This window comes from Dermochelys coriacea, chromosome 11 (assembly GCF_009764565.3).
Source record: "Dermochelys coriacea isolate rDerCor1 chromosome 11, rDerCor1.pri.v4, whole genome shotgun sequence".
Classification (NCBI taxonomy): domain Eukaryota; kingdom Metazoa; phylum Chordata; order Testudines; family Dermochelyidae; genus Dermochelys; species Dermochelys coriacea.
The window spans coordinates 69,219,163-69,241,046 of NC_050078.2; the positions used below are offsets into that span (position 1 = coordinate 69,219,163).

Genomic DNA, 21,884 nt, shown 5'->3' on the forward strand with positions numbered 1-21,884 from the left:
TTTAAATATTTCCAGTGATGGAGAATTTACCAGTACCCTTGGTAAGTTGTTCCAATGGTTCATTAACTTCACTATTAAATTGGAGCCATTGGATCGTGTTATACCTTTATCTGCCAGACTGGCCCTTTATTATCAAATTTCTATTCCACTATGTAGGTACTTCCAGACTGTTCACGTCATCCCTTAGCCTTCTCTTTGTTAAGCTAAATAGATTGAGCTCCTTCAGTCTATCACTTTAAGGCATGTTTCCCAATCCTTAGTCATTCTCATGGCTCTTCAGTGATCCCTCTCCAATTTATCAACATCATTCTTGAATGATGGACACCAGAACTGGTCACAGTACTCCAGTGGCAATTGCCAAATATAGAGATAACACTACAGTGGCTACAACAGCCAATTTCAAATGTCTGGCTATCAGTCCTCCAGGTCTGCGCATGACAAACCTGCTGACCTTTCTGTCCAAGAAAAATATTTCACTCCAAGTGTGCAGAAATTGTATCAGTCATGCCTGTCAATATGCAAAGAAACTAGGATCTTCCTGAGTTGGCCAAAGCAAAAGCAGGCACTCTCCCACACTTCTTCTCTGTTGAGATTCCCATCACAAAAATAAAAAGCCTCCTTACTTCTCAGTGCACCCGAACCCAGCAACTTTATATATATACATACATCACCATAACATTTTGAGAAATCAAATGAACAGATTGAATTAGTTTATACCAGTGGACATTGTACAGGTGAAATACCACTTAGTTGACATACAATTCTAACTAATCACTACCAAAAAACTAAAAACTATTCATTTCTCTGATGATCCATTTCTTGTTCTATTTCAATGGCTTCTGTAGCTTACATCTCCAAATTCACCTTGTTAAAGTGCTTTGATAGGTTAGACACCTACCTGCTATTCAAAATCGATGGAAATTGGGTGCCCAACTCCCTTAGGTCCCTTTGAATATCCCAACCCTTGATCTGTTATTTTTTTCAGCTTAAGGATAACTCCTGTGTGTGATTACTACCAGAACAGCTGGGCCTAAGAGATAACATCGGAGACCGAGGCAGTGTGTAGTCATTAATGGATCCTATTCCACCCTATTTTCTCAATAGTGCACTTTTTATCTTTTCCATGAGAATACCCTCTTTGTACTACAGCAGTTGAAGAGTACCAGATATTCCACCCCAAACACTTACACAAACTAAACATAAATGGTTATAAATCCTCACCTATGTTTGCTCTTTTCAATTACCTGCTGTTAGGAAATTCTAAGCAGAGTTAATGAACTTTTCACTGTTTACCAGAATGCCATCTGCCGTGTACTTAATCTTATATTCTGGTAAACTCAGTTGCACAGGTGAACATACATGCACATATATAAATATATAAAATTGATATTTAGACAAAGCTATTCCTACTAGATGTAAATACAATTTGTTTTTCTTCCAGGTAGATAGAAAAGATAATGAAATACTGCCATTCGTAGATAAAAGATAGAACTGGTTGTTTGTAGAAAGTGAGCCATGAACTCATCCTTCTAGATCTAGTGCTGAATGGTGAATGTGTCTCCACAATTTCACTTGAAAAGTGACATCTAAAAACTGTCCTCCAACATATTCCACTTTTCTTTTCTTTTCTTTTCTTTTCTTAAGAAGCAGCCAATTTGAAAACAATAAATACCACCGAAAGGCCAAATAAAATCTAATTTAAACAAATTCATGTTCCGCTGAAAAATAACTGTACACTAATTGTCCAAAAAGAAAAGGAATACTTGTGGCACCTTAGAGACTAACAAATTTATTTGAGCATAAGCTTTCGTGAGCTACAGCTCACTTCTAATTGTCCAGGATCTTGTAAAATCTTTTATAAGTCTTTTTGGATAAAGGATTTTCTCCTATCAGATACCTGCTTTCTCTGCTTAGAGTAACCTTCCAGTGATATATTTTACCAAAAAGCAATTTGTCATGTTTTGAGAACTGTTCAAGTTTTGGAAAGAATGCCTCTCCATCTCAGTCAAGTTTTCTTTATAGAAGCATAATCAGAGCTAAACAGTGTGTTCCATTTAAATTTGCCAAATGCCAACCACATCCCTTACTCTCCAAAAACTAAATGCTTATGGATATATCCTATAGTAAGCCCATCTGTTGCTAGGGACAACCCTCCATGCAAAGGGACTGAACTATAACCAGCTGATGTGGAATCTATGTCCCCAATTCTGATGCAGCACCATCACTCTGTCCTGATGACCCATCACCGCGACAAGGTGGATCATTCAATGCTTCACTAAAAGCCCCCTACCCATTTCTAAATTTCTATTGAGGAATTTGCCTAAAAGTATTTTTTTCTCTGGCATTAATTCCTGTTACAGTTCTCTTCCTTGAATAGTTGAGTTTAGTAAATCTGGGTCCTGCCTTTATATACCCTCAGTCAACCATAAAAAGCTAAATTTCCCCTTACAAGGCTCCAACAGTTTCAGTCCTATTAAAGAACCAAATAAAAGTGGAGCTGTCCTTATTAAGAAGCCCCTACCTACCACAACTCATGTGCTTAAAGTTAGGCCTTAAGTACCTTCCTGATCCTGGACTCGGTGTATTTCTATTTTCTTTCTGTTGATTGTCTCCTTCTCCCTTTATGCGCTTTGCAGTTGGTTTATCTGAAAACAATAAAAAATACAGAAACACAATAAAATTTCTCTATTTGCAAAGTAAGGCCCTGATCCTGCAAACACTTACGCATGTGAGTAATCACTTTGAATTCAATGGGACATTTTGCATGAATAAGATGACTCAGCAGTTTAAGTGCTTGTAGATCATTGTAATTTTTCCTAATGCACATTCCCAGATCTCTAGCATCTTTGACTTAGCTATTTCTGAGAGAAAAATCAGTGATTTCTTAACAGGAACTAACTGTAAGTTCAGTAACAACTCATTAAAAACCATTCCCTGTGTCAGCAAATTATTGAAATCCTTTCTTTCTTTCCCAATTATCTTGGACTGGGTTACTCTAATAGTTTGTAAATTATTCCATATGAGTTAGCACCTTCTTGAGAACATTCTTCTTCATTCTCTCTTGTGAAAAACTTAACTAAAAGTTCTGTGTGGGTGAGGGGAAGGGGTATGTGCTATTACTAGCAAGAGAAGATTGTTTCAAAGGATTTATTCGTGTACCGCTAGAGTTTAGGAATTATAGCAATGTCAAAGAAGTGCATTCCTAAGCAAAACATAGTTTATGTCTGGAAGACAAGAAATAATTACTGTATTTGTTGAAAGCTGTTTATAGAACAAAAACGTATATAAAACATCTTTCGTATGGTGCAAATCAGTTGCTTGGTAAATAACATTCTGCGTGGTTTGACAGTAATGAACAATTTTATCTACAGCCACTACATTCACACTTTGCAACAGCTGTTAAACATTGTATCTAGTCTGACTGAGGCTAGCCCTTCATTTGCCTGTAAAGTCACAGGTGTGTTTGGATGCCTTCCCTACCATTAATTCCTACTCCCCAAAAGTTCCCAAAAATAAGTGCTTGTGCGATTTCACACTAAATTTAAACTTTGTGGGCCAGATCCTCAGCTGATGTAAGTTGGCTTCAATCAGCTCCTCAGATTCACAGCAGGTAGGGATCTGTAAATTTAGAGCCAAGTCCTTTTCTCCTACCATAATGCCTACAAGGCATTTGGCAATGGGTAGGCAGTCTGACCACAGATTATTATATTTACAGTTGTCCCATTTTACCTTGTACTCCCCGATCCATTGGCCACCTGTTGTTTCTAGTTTTTGAGTTGGGTTGCAAACTGCGTAAGGGACCATCTTTTTTTACAGTGCCTAGCACAATGGGGACCCAATCTGTGATTGCGTCCTATAGGCACTATTGTAATATAGGATATAATAATAATGATGTAAATTGTTGTAGCTCCATTGGCTTCAGTGAAATTTCAGCTATTTACACCAGCAAGGAATTTAGCCTCTCCCTTTTCTCCCCTTTTTTTACCAAATGCTTTTGACAAAAGGAATGCTTTACAAAGGGGACAGACTGTGAAAACATATTTGGCACAATGTGTACTTTAAAAGATAAGCTGCAAGTAAGGTTTCAAAGCAACTTCTCTTACAATACATTATATTGACTAACAATCATGTGCTAAAAATAAGCTAAATTATATTTCACCTCTCTTTGAATGGTGTTGCAAAGTCCTGAGTAATGACACTGCTTGAACCATTAATGTAAATCCTTAAAATATAAGTAATTTCTTGATACTTTTCACTTTGAGGCATCTTTCTGGAAAAACAACAGATGCCTCTCCACATACATAGAAGAAATCAATGGAGGTAATCAATAATTCCCTCCACAGGTAATAAATGCTGAGAAGCATTTCTGTCTATCTATATCGATCCCGGAGAATTGTTTTGAATTGGTTCTGATGTGTATAAAAATCATTTTCATATTGATCAAAGTTTTGCTTTCTTTCTATGACATGTTATTTCATCTATGCTACACACAATAGTTTCCTCCTTGTTGTAATAGTTTCAGGCTTCTTCCCTATGCAGCTATGATAAACAAAATAGCTAAAATTCATGCAAAACACATGTAATTTGAATGAAATATGAAATGACTGGGTTTGTTTCTTTGAAGAATTCTTTGCTTACAGTTTTAAGCAGAGCTGGTGGTGTTAAAATGGGAAACCTGTTGCTCTTGGTTTGTTTTCAGTGAGAAACATAATTATTTTTGTTACCTTCTTCTTTCATTAGAAGCAATGATCCAAGTCTGGTATTCTTCATTTTCATGAATAGTCAATATAAGTATTGACTACTTATATGAATAAAGGTTGAGGAAGAGTTTTACATGATTTTTTATGCATTTCTTGTTCCGTTCCACAAACAAGCCAAACAGTTAATACTGGGTCTACACAAATAATTGAATTAAAGACAGAATAATGGTATTTATATTCGGGTTTATCAGCACTAATGTCTCAATCTAATAGGAAACATTAAGTAGTTGGTTGGTTGATTGATTTATGTGTGGCATTTAGCATTCATGCTACCAAAATTCTGTAGAGGCACTAGGAAGCTTGGTCCTGCTAAAACAGAAATATTCACAGTATTCAATAATTAAATTAGATGTATAATTTCTACATTCATTTGCCTGAAGAAAAATCCAGTGCTTCAACATAAGTATTATCTTATGATTCCAATCAACCAGCCCTTCATTTGTCTTTGGTTTGACATGGACATTTAGCCATAATAGTCTAAGCCTATAGCAGGATTTAGTAGGGAAGTAGAAAGCAAATTAGGTTAGATCTGTTGGAGTGTTTTCTATGGTAGGCTCAGTTTCTGTTTGATACATTAACTGCAAAACAGCCTTTGGGATTGTGACTTGTTCCTTTAATAACAAAAAATCTAAGGCTTCGGTCAACATGATTTATCAAATGTCAAAGCCAAATATCAGTAAAACAGTCTGCTTTCTAGGCTATTCCATTGCAAAAAATGACATTGTTTATGGATACTTGGATACGTCGCATCGTAAAGCATGGCCTAATATTGTTTTGGCAGAGCTTTATGCTGAATTCATTTTACAAAGACAGCTGGTAATCATTGCTGTGATTTCTATTAGGATCTCCTGGAATATGAATTGTCAATTTTTTTGTCCTTTGACAAGTACAGGTCTTGTTCCCTCTACCCTAGGTAATTTGGCTTTATCAGCCCAGCAAATTAATCTTGTCTAGTTTTGTGTTCTGAAGAAATCTGTCATGCAGTAACAAATTAAATTAAACTGCTTCAACACTATTTTAGATGTAGCCAACAATTCATATCATGAGATAGATTTCATACTGTATTTACATAAAGTGGTTTCATTATTGTTATTATTATTTACTTAGCATCATTGGTGTTTATGGCTCTTTATAGTCAAGGAAATAAAAATACAGATCCCTGCTTCCATAGAACTTAAAATCATATTTAGTTAAACATATGATATCCTTGACTTTGGACTCATATTGGCTTTTTCCCAGTGCATAAACTTCACTGGAGTTAATCTTCATTTGTATCAGTGTACAAAAGATCAGAAGTTGGTCTCTTAGTATCACATGTGTATAAAATGTCTCTAGTTCCAAAATCTTGCACATATTCCTTAAGTTATAAGGCCAGATCCTCAGCTGGTATAAACCAGCATAATTCCATCAATGGCCATACACCAAATGAGGTCTGGCCCATAAAATAAAAAGTTATAACATTTTTTGAGGTACTAACTGATTGATATTGCACCTCTATTCTCAAGAGAGAACACCCAGGGGTATGTTTTGTATGTGCAGTCTTTCTAAAAGGGCAATGTTGATTAGAGGGTCAGGGGAGAATTGCAATGATCTTCAAGATTTTATCATGTTTCAGGTATATATCTAGCCAAAACGTCAGGATTATGCTTGTAATTAATCAGTGTCTAAAATAAAGATCTTGGCTAATCTGTAAATGGCAGCATGACAAGCTACCATGCAGGAGCTTAGAACTGGAATCCAATAACAGCTCTTTGCTTGTAGTACACTGGAATTTGGAAACAGTGTGGAGATAGCTAATTCAGCTGCTGAGGCCATATGCTCTGTTCCCTTATTCTGCATTTGGATGGAAAAGATCAGAAGGCCCTAATCACTCAGAAAAAGTCAAGGAAGAACAGAGAAGAAATGTGATCATACAGTCATAGCCTCCCACACATTATATATCTGCTGCAAGCCCTTATATGGCCTGTACAAGGGGAATTAAGCTCTATGCCGCTGGCCAGTAGTGAGGGAAGCAACAGATACAACAGATACCAAACACATATGCAACAGGGAATGTTATGAATATATCCCACCATTATGATCTCTGGTGGCTTCTGGCATTTTTTTCCACTGTAAAGTAAGGAGCAAGTATAACTAACATGGTCATAAGAACAGGCCCATCTCCTGTGGCCTTCTGTCTGCACAGTGAATTACATTGGTGCTAATACCAGTCAGCTAAACAACAAAAATTACCCCTATTCCAGTCACAGGCAGGAACAGTGTCGCTGCATTAGCAGTAACAGTGGAGTGAGTGCTAGAGTAGACGGCGTTCAGACCCCAGAGGTCTCAAAGTATTTTGCAGTGCCCCTTTTGGAGCCATATTACTCCTAGCACATCCCCAGTGCCAGTACTCTACTGTCATTGACTGTCTAGCTGCCCGTCCCTACCCTCCATCAGTTCATGAGTATTACTGCTGATGAAGGCAAAAATAAGTGTGCACGGTCCTGCTTTGAGCAATGACTGCAAAAACGTCAGCCTGAGTTTCCATGCTTATTGTGTCTGTGACTCCTGATCTAATGTGCTCAGTTGCTTTCTTCTTTGCTAGCCCTGCTTCCTGACATTGGGATCTCAAAATCAAGCGGGTCCTTTCCTTCTTATGCATCATCACCTGTAATAAGGATCCAGAGGAACAAATTATGACACTCCTGTGACCAATTATTGGCAACAGGGTTGCACAGCCTCAATTCTGTTGATGATGCATAAGCAGGAATAGAATCCAGCTCATTCTCTAAACTGTGTTGTCTCAGCAGGGCTAACAGGAGTAAAACAGTACAGTCTTATTTTTGTCATTAATGTCAGCAGAAATGATTCTGAGTATGCAGAGGTATCAGATCTGCTGAGTAGAAAGATACCATGTTTACATAGGCACTTCCAGAGTACTTTGTGATGCAAATTACCTTGTAGCTTACACTGCTCTGAGAGAGTAACATGCCACCTTGAGTGAGTTGGCATGTCTATATTAGAAACATTAGTTCCTGTATTCCAACAATGGTCAACAGCAATTTAGCTGCATCCGTGCTAAACTGACAGTGTAGATAGGGCCCCATGAAGACCTGCTTAGTCATTCCTCTTGCCTCACAGACTGAGAAGGAGGCAGGGGTTCAGGGCTGGTCATGGGACAGCCAGAGGCAGTGGTGCACCTTTGCTAGCTGTGTGCCCAGTGCTGTGCACGAGCCAGTAGCAGTGTGGCTCCAACAAAGGCCTTGCAAATGGTTTGAACTCACTTCCATGGCATTACGTGTTGATCTCAATCTTGATGCTTTACAGCTTTAACACAGTGGGCCGGATACTCAGCTGATGTGAATCAGTATAGTTCTATGGACTTCAGTACAGCTATGGGGATTTACACTAGCTGAGGATTTGGCCCATAGACTCTATAGAACTACATGGTATGGCATATTTTTTTCTTCCCATGAGTGCTGCATCAAAGTGTCTTTGTTAACATACAGATAAATGTGCTTCGTAAAAACACCAATAGTAAATAGATTTTAAAATGATAATCATGTAATAGTTTTTGTGTGGTTTGCTGATTGGAAAACATTTTGATCAGCAATAAAATGCAATTTGTTTTCTCTTCGAAACAACAAAATCTCATTTTGGCAGGAAGGAGGGAGTACATTTACTTTATAATCAGCAAATCGTAATGAGCAGGTAGATCAGTGTTGACATAAAGGGTAATGGAAATGAGACATTCCCATTATGTGCCCCTCTGTCCCCCATTTGCTGTTTCACTCACTCACACATTCACTCATACACCCTTCTGCTCCAGAGCAAATAAGTTGCTTTGTTCGTAGTCCACAATAGCAATGCCATAAATTGGCTAGCATTGAAGGTGGGTGAAAAGAACCATTCACCACCAACACTTACATACCCCCAAACATTTTTCCCAGAGAGTACTAGCTATCAGACACATACTTCTTTGATCACTACCGCACCATCTAGCTAATTGTTACTATATTTTACTATCATTTTCAGATATTCACATGCCCCAACCAAATAACATAAATATCTGTTTCTTTCAGGCATATGATTTAGCTGGCAAAGGTTATAAAGATGCACTGTTAGGGCATGTCCTACTCCCCTTGTACAGTAGTCAGCGAGAATTTTAACTTTAAATTTATTGTTTCAAATATCAATTTGGATGGATTTTACTTTCCGAACATTAACTGGGACTGTCCAAATCCTCTCTCTTTTGAATATATGCATTTGTTACTGTTTTAAAAAGATGAAACGTGACTGTAACTCCCTACCCAGCTGTTTCAACTTTAAGACTCTGAGCTAAAAGTCATTTGTTTGCCTCTTAGGGAAAACCTCCCAGTAATTGCCTATAGAGTCTGGTTGCAAGTGAAATCCATATGTAATGCTTCTGTCAGCAAAGACTTGCTAAAAGAGAGTTTATAATAAATATTCCCATCTGGTGCTTTGGACACCCTAATCCATCCTACAGATCTTTGCTGTGTCAGGCTTTGTTTTAGATGAAGAAGCCCGGTAGTTATAAAGGTTTGCAAATAAGGCATATTTATCATGGTTAGCTCTACTTCCATACTTCCACCTCTTGTACAAATAGCCATGACCACTCCAGGCATAACCTGTGATTATATGTTCTCAATGCATTTTTTGAGATTATTTTGCTGGAATGTTTCACTTGATAAATGGAGAAAATGGCATTTGTTTACCTCATACGCTGTCAAATGAAGCCATCCTATTGTGGTGAGCATAACAAGAGACATCATTGTCGTGAATTATTCTGAAAGAATAGACGATATACTTCCAGGATAAAATTTACATCAGATTCTGATACACAAAGCCTTGTGGCTTCATTATCATTAAAATTAGATTTTCTTTTGGGCCAGATTCTTCCCACACATTTGTGTTTGCTCCTAAGTCCTGATCAGCTATTCATGGAGTAAGTGTGGCAACATTTGGATCTGTTTTCCCTATTCTTCCTCAAAAACTTTTGCTTCAATACCGCATTGACTTTGTCAAGGTCACCATTAATTCAGTTTCTAAGGGTGATATGTCTTTGCTTTCAGGGGGAAAAAAAGTTGCGATACATAAAAAAGGGCCATAATCATTCAGAGGGTATATTGAACCTGCCACTAATAGCTAAAGGTGTTTGACCCAAATCATGACTTGAAATACAATGATGGCTTTGTTGAGCAGACCATATCTGCCTTGAAATGAATGTATTGATTTTGTTGTTGTTGGGTATTGTTAATGTTGTGTGTGTACTGACATATGTGAAGATCCTGATTATTGCAGTTAATTTCGAAGCAGAGAGTTTCTCTCATCTGATGGCTGACAAAACAAGGGGTGATTCAAATGTATCACTTACCAGCTGTTAGCCATGCTTTTCATTTCAACTGCAAAATAATAAACTTATAAATACATACTGGGCTTGTTTAGACTGATAAAATATAGAGGCTGCTTGTTTTAAAAATAAGTACAAGGAAGTTTGGACCCTTTAAGCCCCCCCTTCTTCCACCTGCCCCTCATTTAACTGCTGTATCCACTTCTATATTAACTGCTTAATTAGGCTGGGAGTTTTCACTGGAACCTAAGGGACTTATGTGCTCAACTCCTGCTAAAGTCCAATGGAATTTAGATGCCTAAACGCATCTAGGCACCTTTATTTATTATGCTGGGAATATCAACATTAATGTCTGCTGGATTCTGGTTCATTTGGGCGATATGGCACCTTAATCCAGGAGTGCTGACTGATTTGAGTGAAGCTACCTGTGCACTAAAGTGCTTCTCAGCGAGAGTATCAGAAGCTGGCCCTAAATCATTGAACCAAAATTAAAATAGAATAGCTGCCTTCCCAATGAGCAGTAAGTCCAGGTCCTCAGCTTCACTTAATCACTCTGAAATCTCCTCTGTTATTATTGAAGGATGTGCCTTTCCTCTAAAGGAGTGAGATGAGCCGGACAGGGTGGCCTGCTAGATGTGGGTGCATTTCAAGCGGGAGTCCACAGCATCAGACTTCACAGCTGGAGCCTTTGCTCCCCCAGGTCGCCTTCTGGAAGGCTGATGGCTTTGCTCTGAATTCCAGGTCACGTCGTGGCCCTGGCCAGCAACGACGGCACGGTGAAGACTCTGGAGCTCAAGTCGGGGCAGCTTTCCAGCTTGGTGGGCCACGAGGAAGAGGTGCAGAGTGTTGTCTTTGATCACAAGGCAGAGCACCTGCTTTCGGGGGGCTCGGATGGAACCGTTCGACTCTGGAGCTGAGTGAGCCCCCTCGGATGTCATCTCAGGTGGGGGGGGGGGGGGGAAGATGCTTGGACACCGTGCCAGCAGCGATCCACTAGCTGAATGCCTTCGCCCTCGTTGTTGGCTGAGCTGTAATTGCGTGAAATGAATCTAACTCTGCCTTTGATCCAAATAAAATCCCGAATGTCTCTCTGTGCCGAAGTGTGTCTTTCTGATCACAGGGAGCAACCTCTCCCCTGGGTGCTGCTGGAGAAGTAGCTTTACCATGACGCCTAATGCCCGCCCAGACGAATTGCAAGGAGGCCGGGTTTGACTGTAACGCAGCGAGAGCCACAAGAGCTCGGCTACACCCCCCCCCCCGCTGCCTACCTCCCCCACCGCCCCCCCCCCCATTCTAGCCTGCGATCCGCTCTGAAGTTTGAATAATGCAGCAACGTGGGGCTCCCCCCCCCTTTCCTGCAGCGACCGGGTTGATCGCCGGCAGGGCGAGGGGAGTTGGCGAGGGGCGCCTGGCCGCTCATCTCTGCCTCCTCCTCCGGTAGCGGCAGGGAGCTGAAATCTTAGCCCTGCGGGGTGCCCGGGGGAGCGCCCCCCGGCTCCGGATTGGGCAGATCGGGACCGGGGCGGGGAGCTGCCCCCCGGCCAGGCCGATCTCCTGCCGCGGGCGTGTGCTCTGGGCTCCGGCCCCCGCGGAAATGGGCCGTCCCGGGACGGGCTCTTAGTTTCCGCGCCCGGCTCAGGATGCGGAGCGCTGGCCGCGGTGCTGACCGGAGCCCGGCGGCGGCGGCGGGCAGCGGGCGCCCGGCCCCGCGGCTGCGGGGCTGAAGCCCGCCCGGGGGAAAGTTGCTCCCGTTGGCCCAGCGGGGGCCGCCGCCCGGAGAGCCGGTGGAAGCGGCGTCGGGGGATGGGGCCGGCTGCCTGCCAGCCGGGGCCGGCTCGGAGCTCCCCCCACCGGCGGCGCCTGCCGCGCCCGGGCTCCTGCGCCTAAGCCAGCCCCGCCGCGGAACGACGCCCGCCGGAGAGCCGCGGCGGCACGGGGCGAGCGGGACGCGATGCCGGAGACCGGCCGGCTGCGACGGAGCCTCGCCCCCGGCGCTGCCGCTTGCTTTGAGGGCTGAGCACCGGGGCCAAAGCTTCACTCCCCTGCCCTGGGGGCTGCCCGCCGCGGCGGCGAGATGGGAGCGGGAGGGAAAGGGATTGCCGGGGACCCGGCGCTGAAAATGTAATCCAGAGGAGCGGCTTTGACTAGGAGACTGCTGACCTCTTGGTCCTGTGGACCCCCCCGCGCCCCGCCCGGCAGCTGTGCCCCCCGAGCCTGCTAGGTGAGTAGACCCCAGCCTCTGCGGCAGGTCTGCGTTTGCTCCCCGGGTTAGCCGGTCACGAGAAAGGATGAAAAAGTTGAACGGGGAAAGTAATTCGCAGCTGAGCCGGGTTAGTTCACTTGGTGAAAGCCCTTCCCTAGAAGGGAGCTGCGGTCGGGTCCCCCCCCCCCCCGTGCGTTAGCCTGGGTCTAAAGATGAGCACAGGCTCCACCAAACCGGCGTTGATTTATATGTTTCAGAGGAGCCGCCGTGTTAGTCCGTATTCGCAAAAAGAAAAGGAGGACTTGGGGCACCTTAGAGACGAACACATTTATTAGAGCATCAGCTTTCGGGAGCTACAGCTCACTTCATCGGATGCATTTGGTGGAAAAATGTTTCATGTTCTCTGTGTGTGTGTATCAATCTCCCCTCTGTTTTTTCCACCAAATGCATCCGATGAAGTGAGCTGTAGCTCCCGAAAGCTTATGCTCTAATAAATGTGTTAGTCTCTAAGGTGCCACAAGTACTCATTGATTTATATGTAATCCTTTAGTGCCTGACCATCAAACGGGGACAGGTTTATTGGGTTGGTCGGATCCTTTCACATTACCTCAAATATCAATTACTTTCCTGATGGCTGTGTTGCTTCCCCCCCCCCTTAAATCTCCATTTCCCTGAGCTTAGAAAATTGATGCCTACCTGTGGCTTCTAGGTGGGCAAAACTCTTGACTCTCCAGGTCTATGATGCAGACTTATCTGTGTGCCTCACACTCCCCCCCCACACACCCCCCAACAGCATCTTATAACAGTTCTTGCTGAAGGTACTACAGGACCTTACCCTTGTGATAAAAACAGATCTAGAACTTCACTTAAGAGCATATCTTTTGATTTTGACAAAGCTTGTGTAATATCCGGTGTCTCCCTCTGTAGTAGCTTTAGAAAAATTGCCTTTCTTAAGCCGGATCCTTTAGCTTCTCTTGTGAGGTTCTAGCTTTCTCCGGATTCATTCTTTTTGACAGATTTTTGAAATATAGCCATTTAACATGAATACTCACCAAAAATTGGAGTATACAGGAAATGTTTCTTTTGAGGGAAGAGGAAATAGATATCCATATAAATATGTGTGCATTTCTATAGATGTGTGTGTGTGTGTGTAAATACACATACCTATATTCATGTATTTGTGTGTATGCTATTAGCAGAAATTGCAAGCCTCACTATTAATAAACATAAAGCTAATCTTTTTTCAGTTCATAAAAAGTTTCCTACAAATACTTTTGACTATAGGACAGCCATTCCCTGCCCAGTTATCTGAAAACAGGTGAGAGATTATTTTCCTGCTGCCGTTACATGGGCATGTGAATGGCATTTACAAAAGAGTTGAGACTGCCTGCATTGGTGACAGTGATGTGACACTCAACACGGACAATAATGTAACAGGAAAATATGTGCTGAGTCTTTCTTTTGTGCCTAATTCTTCCTGGGCCAGGGCCAGGCTTTCCTCCCTTTTCAGATCAGTCAGTCATCACCTTGGCCATTTAAGTCTTACTCTCCATTGTCAAATGGTATGGGTGTTGTATGTAGCTGTGATGGCATATTAAGTTTTAGAATGGAGGCTGTCACTAACCTAATGAGATAAATATATTACGATAATTCTGTGCGCTTGCCAGACATTTTTAAATACTGTTATATAAACTCCTAGCTGGAAATTAATACAAATCTGAATACTGCTTCCCAGAAAAAAGTCAGTGTCTAGAAATACTGAATAAGGACATTGGACTATAGCAAAAAAACCTCCAGACTTGACAGATGTTCTCAGCCCAATCTCTTTACCTTCCTCTGAAAAAATGCCACATTTAAAACACTGTTGCATTCCATCTCTCTAAGTCTAAATACAATACAGGAGTGTCTTTCATAATTGAAGCTCAAATCTGACCAGAACTCATACTATTATTGTTTTACCTTTTTTCTTTTTTTCTGCTAAGGCTTCTCCTGATTCTTTATTCTCTTGATTTAAGAAACTGAGCTCTGTATTGTAGCAGAGAAGAGGTAGTGGTTACAGCAAAAGGAAAGGAACAGTTCTGATCCTGCGTTCAGTCTCAGTGAATTACCCACTCACTGTGCGATTGTAGGCAATCATTCCACTTCCCGGTGTGTCAGATGACCCAATTGTACAACTAGGTAAAAGCAAACATTAGTCACCAGTGTAAATCAGCATTTGAGTGGAGATATCATATGGGCCCGTGTATGCATGGACATGTACGTGTGTATCTCTCTCTCTCTATATATATATATGCAATTAATAGCTTTAATGTACATATTTAGTATGCTTTGTTCTCCTTCAGAATAATTGAGGATAAGAGACTTGTTTCAAATGAAACAATGTTTAACATCTGTATGTTTTGAAAGCACTGTATATCCAGATACAGGTTGAAAGCACGGTCTTCATACATCTGGTTTTGTTAATATTTCAAGTTATTCTCATTTTAAATATTTGTTTTCAGACCACCCCTCTGGTGTCCCTATGGAAGCAGCTGTTTCTATCTGAGACTGGGACCATATGCAGAAGTTGAGGAGGGGGATGGCTTGTCCTATTCATGAAGCCTGCATACTTCTGTTGCTAATACTTGGGTTGGTCACCCCAGCTGCCATCAATCATGAAGACTACCCTGCTGATGAAGGCGACCAGACCTCAAGTAATGACAATCTGATCTTTGATGACTATCGAGGGAAAGGCTGTGTGGATGACAGTGGCTTTGTATACAAACTGGGAGAACGTTTTTTCCCAGGGCATTCCAACTGTCCTTGTGTCTGTACTGAGGATGGACCTATTTGTGATCAACCAGAATGCCCTAAAATCCACCCAAAGTGTACTAAAGTGGAACACAATGGATGCTGCCCAGAGTGCAAAGAAGTGAAAAACTTTTGTGAATATCATGGGAAAAATTACAAAATCTTGGAGGAATTTAAGGTATGAGCCATCTTAGTATTTATTCAATACTAGCATGTTATATGAACTTTAGTGGTCGGACTTTCAAAGGCACTCGGTATTGGCCTATCTCTGCTCCCACTGAAGTTAATGGTAAAACTCCCATTGATTCCAATGGGAGCAGAGTTAATCCAATGCTGAGCTCTTTTCAAAAATCCCACCCCAAATTTGTACAACAAAAAATGCCGGTTTAGTGCTCAGAGAATTAATATTCACAAGAACATCAAAGTATGTAACTGTCGTTAGCATTTGGACTTGCTATGTCTGGTTAAATAGTGATTATCAAGTTCACTAGTAGCTAAATTTCCATGCAGGTGACTTATAATGGGGACTTATAATAATGGGAAGTATATGGTCAATAATTGATCATAACTGTCAAGTTCCTATTGGGAGAATTGGGTTGAAAGTATTCAGTGGTACTTTTGAAAGAACCCTTAAATGTAAGACCAAAACATACTTTCAAAAAATCTTTACCATTAACACAACATATATTTGTGATTTTAATAAATTAGATTACAGGTTTTTCATTAAGCTAAGGAAAATTCCATATTTCTGTTGCAGTAGCATCTATACCCAACACATGAATTTATAGTCCTAGAACATGTGGCCTCCAGATTCATAGCTCAATAATGAAGACTTGCTTTGAAGCGCAACCTTTGACTCTTCATGGGTATAAGCCTTATACCTCTATATACTTGCCAGTTTCTTTTCTTCTCTGGCAATGAAAATACTTTCACCTCACTCTTTGTATTTTCCAGCATTTCAGTAACACAAGATAGAACTTCTTTATTTCCAGATAGCATCTTCTCTTGCTGTTGTTTCCTGTAGTAAATAGTATTTTGTTTAGTTTTACTTTCATGGGGGATTTCCCATCTACCCATAAATAGCATTAGTCAGAATTGGGCTTGTCTTCACTATTGGGTAAGTCAAACTAAGTTACACTACTCCGGCTACGTTCTCCGGTCGACTTCTCTTACTCGTCTCGGAGAGCTGGGCAACCAGGGAGTGCCCTGCCGTTCATTTAATGGGTCTTCATTAGACCTGTTAAATTGATCCCTGCTGCATTGATTGCAGCATCGTTGATCTCCCTGTAGTGAAGTCCAGCCCCTGGAAGTAGCCTAATAGCTTCATAAGGTGCCATAGTGCATTAGACACTGTGACAAAGCTCCTCCTCTACCTTGGTGGGTCTTGCACTTATTGGCAGATTTGCTCACCTCGGAGATTCACGGCAACCCTCAGTTTGGCCGTTTTTATGAATCTACAGTCCAGGTCAACTCCTCCTGTGTCTGATCAGGAGTTGGGAGGTTTGGGGGGAATCTGGGCCCACCCTCTACTCCGGGTTCCACCCCAGGGCCCTGTGGAATGCAGCTGTCTAGAGAGCCTCCCGGAACAGCTGTGCAACAGCTACTACTCCCTGGGCTACTTCCCCATGGCCTCCTCCCAACACCTTCTTTATCCTCCCCATAGGATCTTCCTCCTGGTATCTGATAATGCTTGTACTCCTCAGTGCTCCAACAGTCCGCATTCTCACTCTCAGCTCCTAGCACCTCTTGGTCCCAGCTCCTCACACACGCACCACAAACTGAAGTGAGCTCCTTTTTAAACCCAGGTACCCTGATTAGCCTGCCTTAATTGATTCTGGCAGCTTCTTGATTGGCTGCAGGTGTTCTAATCAGCCTGTCTGCCTTAATTGTTTCCAGAAAGTTCCCGATTGTTCTGGAATCTTCCCTGTTACCTTACTCAGGGAAAAGGGACCTACTTAACCTGGGGCTAATATATCTGCCTTCTATCACTCTCCTGTAGCCGTCTGGCCTGACCCTATCACAACAAGTATCCTTGAAAGACTCATGAACAGTGTGTCCTTTGCTTTGCAGAAGAATACGACATGAGACTGTTGATGGTGTGACCTGTAAAAACATATTGGAATGTTGATAGCCTAAGAAAAATTAGTCCAACTTACTATCACAGGCATCATTCTCTGACCCTTGAAAATGAGATGTTACCATCTTTGAGTGACGCCTTCAAAAATAAGTGGCCTAGTATAATTCCTGGGTCAGGGTTGAGTACACATGCTAAAATAATGTAAAACCTTTTTAGGAGAGATGCTAGAGCATAAGGGATGCCAAGTGGATCTTTATGTCACAAATCCTGTGCAAGAAAAAAAAAGTTGTCACAGAACTAATGGTCACATTTTACCTTTATACTCAGAGAAACAATCAATGAGTAGGTTTCAGAGTAGCAGCCGTGTTAGTCTGTATTCGCAAAAAGAAAAGGAGTACTTGTGGCACCTTGGAGACTAATAAATTTGTTAGTCTCTAAGGTGCCACAAGTACTCCTTTTCTTTTAATGAATGAGTACTTTACCACTGATAACACTAGGTGTACGTTTTCAATGTTATGCACTGAGATCGAGCCGCAAAACTTCAGTTAAAATGAATAAGATATATTTGATTCTCTGTTTATTGTGCTGAAACTTAACCCCCACCTGAACTTCATGCTAAATTTTTAGCTGGAGACTGATCAGTAGACAGAGGAGTTCCAAGATCATAATAACCACCCAACAACTAAGGAAATGCCTATCCGATTGTGGAATGCCCCGCATCAAACAACCCTCAATGCAGGACTTCAGTGGAGACACTCCTGATTCAATTTAGATCACAATCAAGCCTCCTCTTGCTCGTAGCTGGGTTCCTGTGTAGAGCGGAGTGATTTTTTTCCTGCAAATAGCAAATTCACAAAAAGATGCACTTTCAGGGGCACTGAAACTTCACAATGTCAGACACCGAACTGAAAAATCAATTATTCACTCATTTCTGCTCCTGAGAAAGTGAGAGGGGATATACTGTGGAGATAGAGTGGCCCTTACAAGAAGCTTGCTTATGGTGAAACTCCAACTATACTGAAATAGCAAAGTCCTGTTATTCCTCAAAGTATTTCTATGGAGTTAAACTCTGTTTACAGTGCAGTACAATTCCATAGATATGGGAAATCCAATTTTTTCACAACCTGTTGCTCTTAGTGAGTACAAAGGCATTTGACTAGTTTTGAAGGTAAAAGAGAGGTACCTGGTGCGAATTGCTTTGTTACTAAGACTCACATTTTCTAAAATCTGACTTCTGTGTTGTGGGCACAATTAGTGCCTATAATTTTTATGCACCCATAATAAACTATGCACAAATATGAACATGTGGACAGCCAGCCACCTCATTTGTACCAGCTAGTCACTAGCTGTCCAAATATTGATATTTGCATGCCTAAAAGAAAGGCTAAGCTGAAATTCAGATGCAAATCTAGCTTCAAAAGTAGTTTGTATACTTGTGCAGGGGAAAAGGGAAGCAGGACCAGGTCATGGCTTTTGGGAGGAGAAAGTCTTAACTCAGCTTACCTCACTACTGCAGGAACAAACCCTCCTCTCCCAGTCTGAGTTCCCAACATGGCCTTCCTTGGACTTCTGCATTAGTCCCAAAAGGCAGAGTTCCCCACCACTTCCAGTGGGATTCAGAGAAGAGGGCAGAGCTCTATCCCTTCTACCTTTCTCATTCCCTCATTTTTCATTCTCTTCTCATCTCCTTAGCCACTTCCTGACAGCTGCTGCCTCTAGAGCCTTCTTCCACTCTTTACCCTGCTCCCAAGGTCAAACGTTAGAATGACCAGCTGAGGTTGGTCTTTCCTTTCTCTCCCTCCATCCATGCAGTCAGAAGGTGGCAGTAGCAAAGGGTAGAGACATTCTTCATGTGATGAGATAATATAGGGTTCACCCTATTGTGTGATCATGTTCCCCCACACCCATGTGGTCAGATAACCTTCTTTCTTCCCCACACATCAGCCGTGGCTTCAGTTTCAATTACAAATATCCAAGATCTGTGCCATTCAGTGCCAACCTAGAAAACTCTTTTAACAGATCAAGAGCTCTCCCATTTCTCACTGGATGGGGTGCAGGGGGAAACCCAACTACAACAAGGAAATAGCCTCAGGTTGTCATAAATGCACTTAGTGCTTTAAATTAGCATTTCCACATACGCACTTTTGTAGATTTAATGAGACAATGTGTCAGATGACTCTTGGTGTTAATTAGGCAAATATGAAGGAGTCATGAGAAAATTAGACTGCAGCTTTTCTGTGTGCTTGGTGATTTTTTAATTCTAATACATAATTTACAGAATAAAAGGAGTCATAACTCCCCCCCATTTAAAATACTTTTTTATAGCATGACTATGATACATTTATAACCATAGGTAGGAGCATTCTTGAAATTATTAAGTTTTTACTTTGACGAATCCATTGTGTGTCCATAACAGCTTCTGTGCATCCCATGATTCTTTCACCACTCAGGATAGGAAGACACAGACTGATCATCAGAGTGCTCCTCTCTACGTGTATATATCAACACGTAAAAATACTGTTAAGGATCATTCAATGCTGGGGGATAAATGATCCATCCACTCTATACCATCAGCTAATATGGTGCAATAATCAGTTAGTACTAAGGCGAGGCAACCACGAGGAAGAGAAGTGAGTAGGTCTTGCTTCTTTCCTTCCACTTCCATATCAATGGAGGATCTGCTCCAGGGACACTGGGGCCCAGAGACCTACTGTCCTACTATGTGATCCCCCTCCTTCCCACACAGATATTACTCACACAGACTCCAATGGCAGGGCCTTCCCACCTTGTATTCATGTTTCCTATGGCACCAGCTCACCAACAATGCTCTGAACCTAGGAGCTCCTCAGAGGGTTGGCAAGCCTGCCTACCCAGCATAGTGGCTTGCTTCTCCAGACTCATATGGACTAGAACTCCAGGGGTTTGGGGCAGCTCTCCCCACTCCTCAGTACAGACACTCCTTGTGTGCTGCAGGGTGAGCTACCCCAGTCTCATGTTCCAACTCAGCCAGTCTCCATCAACCACAGGATCTCAGGCTCTACCAGCTATTGACTGACTCTTACATCTACCTGCTTTGTTTAACATGTTCTTACTGCTACCCTTTCCCTGCCTTGCCATACTATCTCCGCTCATCCTCCTGATCCTTATCTATCCATCTTCTTCTGATACCTGTCCCCAGCTCAGCATTTCTTATCTCCTTGTTCCTCTCCTATGTTCTCTGCCACTCCCATGTAACTTCACCCACTCTCATATCCCTCACCACTTCCTTTAGTCTCATTGTCTCAAACCCATCCCCCAAAAGAATCCCTAAGTAGCCAGTAAACATTCATAATTTGTACTGAGCCGAGAATCATAGGATTGTAGCACTGGAAGGGACCTCGAGAGGTCATCTAGTCCAATCCCTTGCACTCAAAGCAGGACTAAGTATTATCTAGACTAAGCATGACCAAGGGTGAAAAAAAGAGAGTGAAAATAATCCATTACCACTGTGAGATCTTCCATACCATCAGGATATGCACATGACTGAATTAACACAGGATGTGAAATCCTGGCATCACTGAAATTAATGGCCAAATTCCCACTAATGTTAATGGAACCAGGATTTCACACATGGTGTTTTACTGTCAACCTCATCCTCCCACCTCAACTTCCCCTATCTCTTCTTAAATTCACTTGTGTCATGTCTGAAATTTGGCCCTGATCCTCTAGTTGACCACCCATCCTCTATGCATGGATATACTGCTGTGTTCTGTTGGCTTGGGTTTAACACAGCAGGTCAGAGCTCCTGTCTTCTGGTGCAGTCCCTTGTCCAGTGGAGTCACAATCCTGATTGGGACCTTTTGGGTGGTAATCCAAATACTAAGTAGTAATAACTCTATTAAGTATGGCTTTGTAAAACATTAATTATTAATTTATTTGGGGAACATTTACTTGGGAATAGTAACATCTGTTCCATTGTTAATTCTTTTTAAAAATGTTTTGTTAATGCAAATGTACTCATAATATTTTGGAAGATAGGTAGTACCTTTTATCAAAGTGTGTCAGTGCACAGCATACATTATTCAGGTATCCTCATAACACCCCTGGGGACTTGACAAGTATTAATGTCTTTTTGTTCTGTGTTTGTACAGTGCCTAACACCATAGGGTCCTGGTCTATAATTATGTACTATGCACTCTGATGATGATGGTAATAGTAATAATAATTAATTATGTTCATTCTATCTTGGGGTAAGATGAGGCACAGAGAGTTAAGTGATTTTTTTCCTACAGTGTCTGCCAGAAACAGAATTCAAATGTAATGACACCAAGATCCCTTCTCTAACCATTAGCAAATACAATAAGTACAGCCTTATTAAATGTTAATTAAATGCACATTTTGGAACCTTAGCAGACTGTTACCAATTGTATGATATTGTTATACCAAGATGAATCCCAAAACTGATATACAAACTGCCTGTCACTAGTACTATAGTTTGTTTAATCAATATCTGCATTGTATTTAAAATTCTTAGGTCAGACTTCTCAGATCTGTTAACTGCCGTGGGGATTTCTATTGCACATTCCAAGATCCGTCACTGCACAAATTTCCCATTGATTTCAAAGGGATTTCTACACTCATTTCACGTGCAGGCTATGTGATAGAAATGTGCAGTGTGGATGAGAGAGGAAAATATTTGCGGCATGTTTAATTTGAAAAGCAATG

The 21,884-nt window shown here is 41.6% G+C and overlaps 2 protein-coding genes across 7 annotated transcripts in view; both read left to right on the forward strand.

Annotated features, from left to right (window-relative positions):
- The window catches only part of SPAG16 (sperm associated antigen 16), a 723,462-nt gene extending 712,253 nt beyond the window's left edge, over positions 1 to 11,209 (forward strand). For 3 of the 5 annotated variants that reach the window (XM_043505701.1, XM_043505700.1, XM_043505699.1), the window contains one exon: positions 10,852 to 11,209. In XM_043505701.1, the coding sequence (XP_043361636.1) occupies positions 10,852 to 11,027 (176 nt within the window). In that variant the 3' untranslated portion in view covers positions 11,028 to 11,209. The remainder of the gene's footprint in view (positions 1 to 10,851) is intronic. The other 2 variants (XM_038422547.2, XM_038422546.2) reach the window with 1 other exon arrangement.
- Positions 11,210 to 11,423: 214 nt separating this feature from the next.
- VWC2L (von Willebrand factor C domain containing 2 like) overlaps positions 11,424 to 21,884 on the forward strand; it is a 127,915-nt gene continuing 117,454 nt past the window's right edge. For both annotated transcript variants that reach the window (XM_043505703.1, XM_038422551.2), the window contains exons 1-2: positions 11,424 to 12,331; positions 14,815 to 15,281. In XM_043505703.1, coding sequence (XP_043361638.1) covers positions 14,871 to 15,281 — 411 coding nt within the window. In that variant the 5' untranslated portion in view covers positions 11,424 to 12,331; positions 14,815 to 14,870. The remainder of the gene's footprint in view (positions 12,332 to 14,814; positions 15,282 to 21,884) is intronic.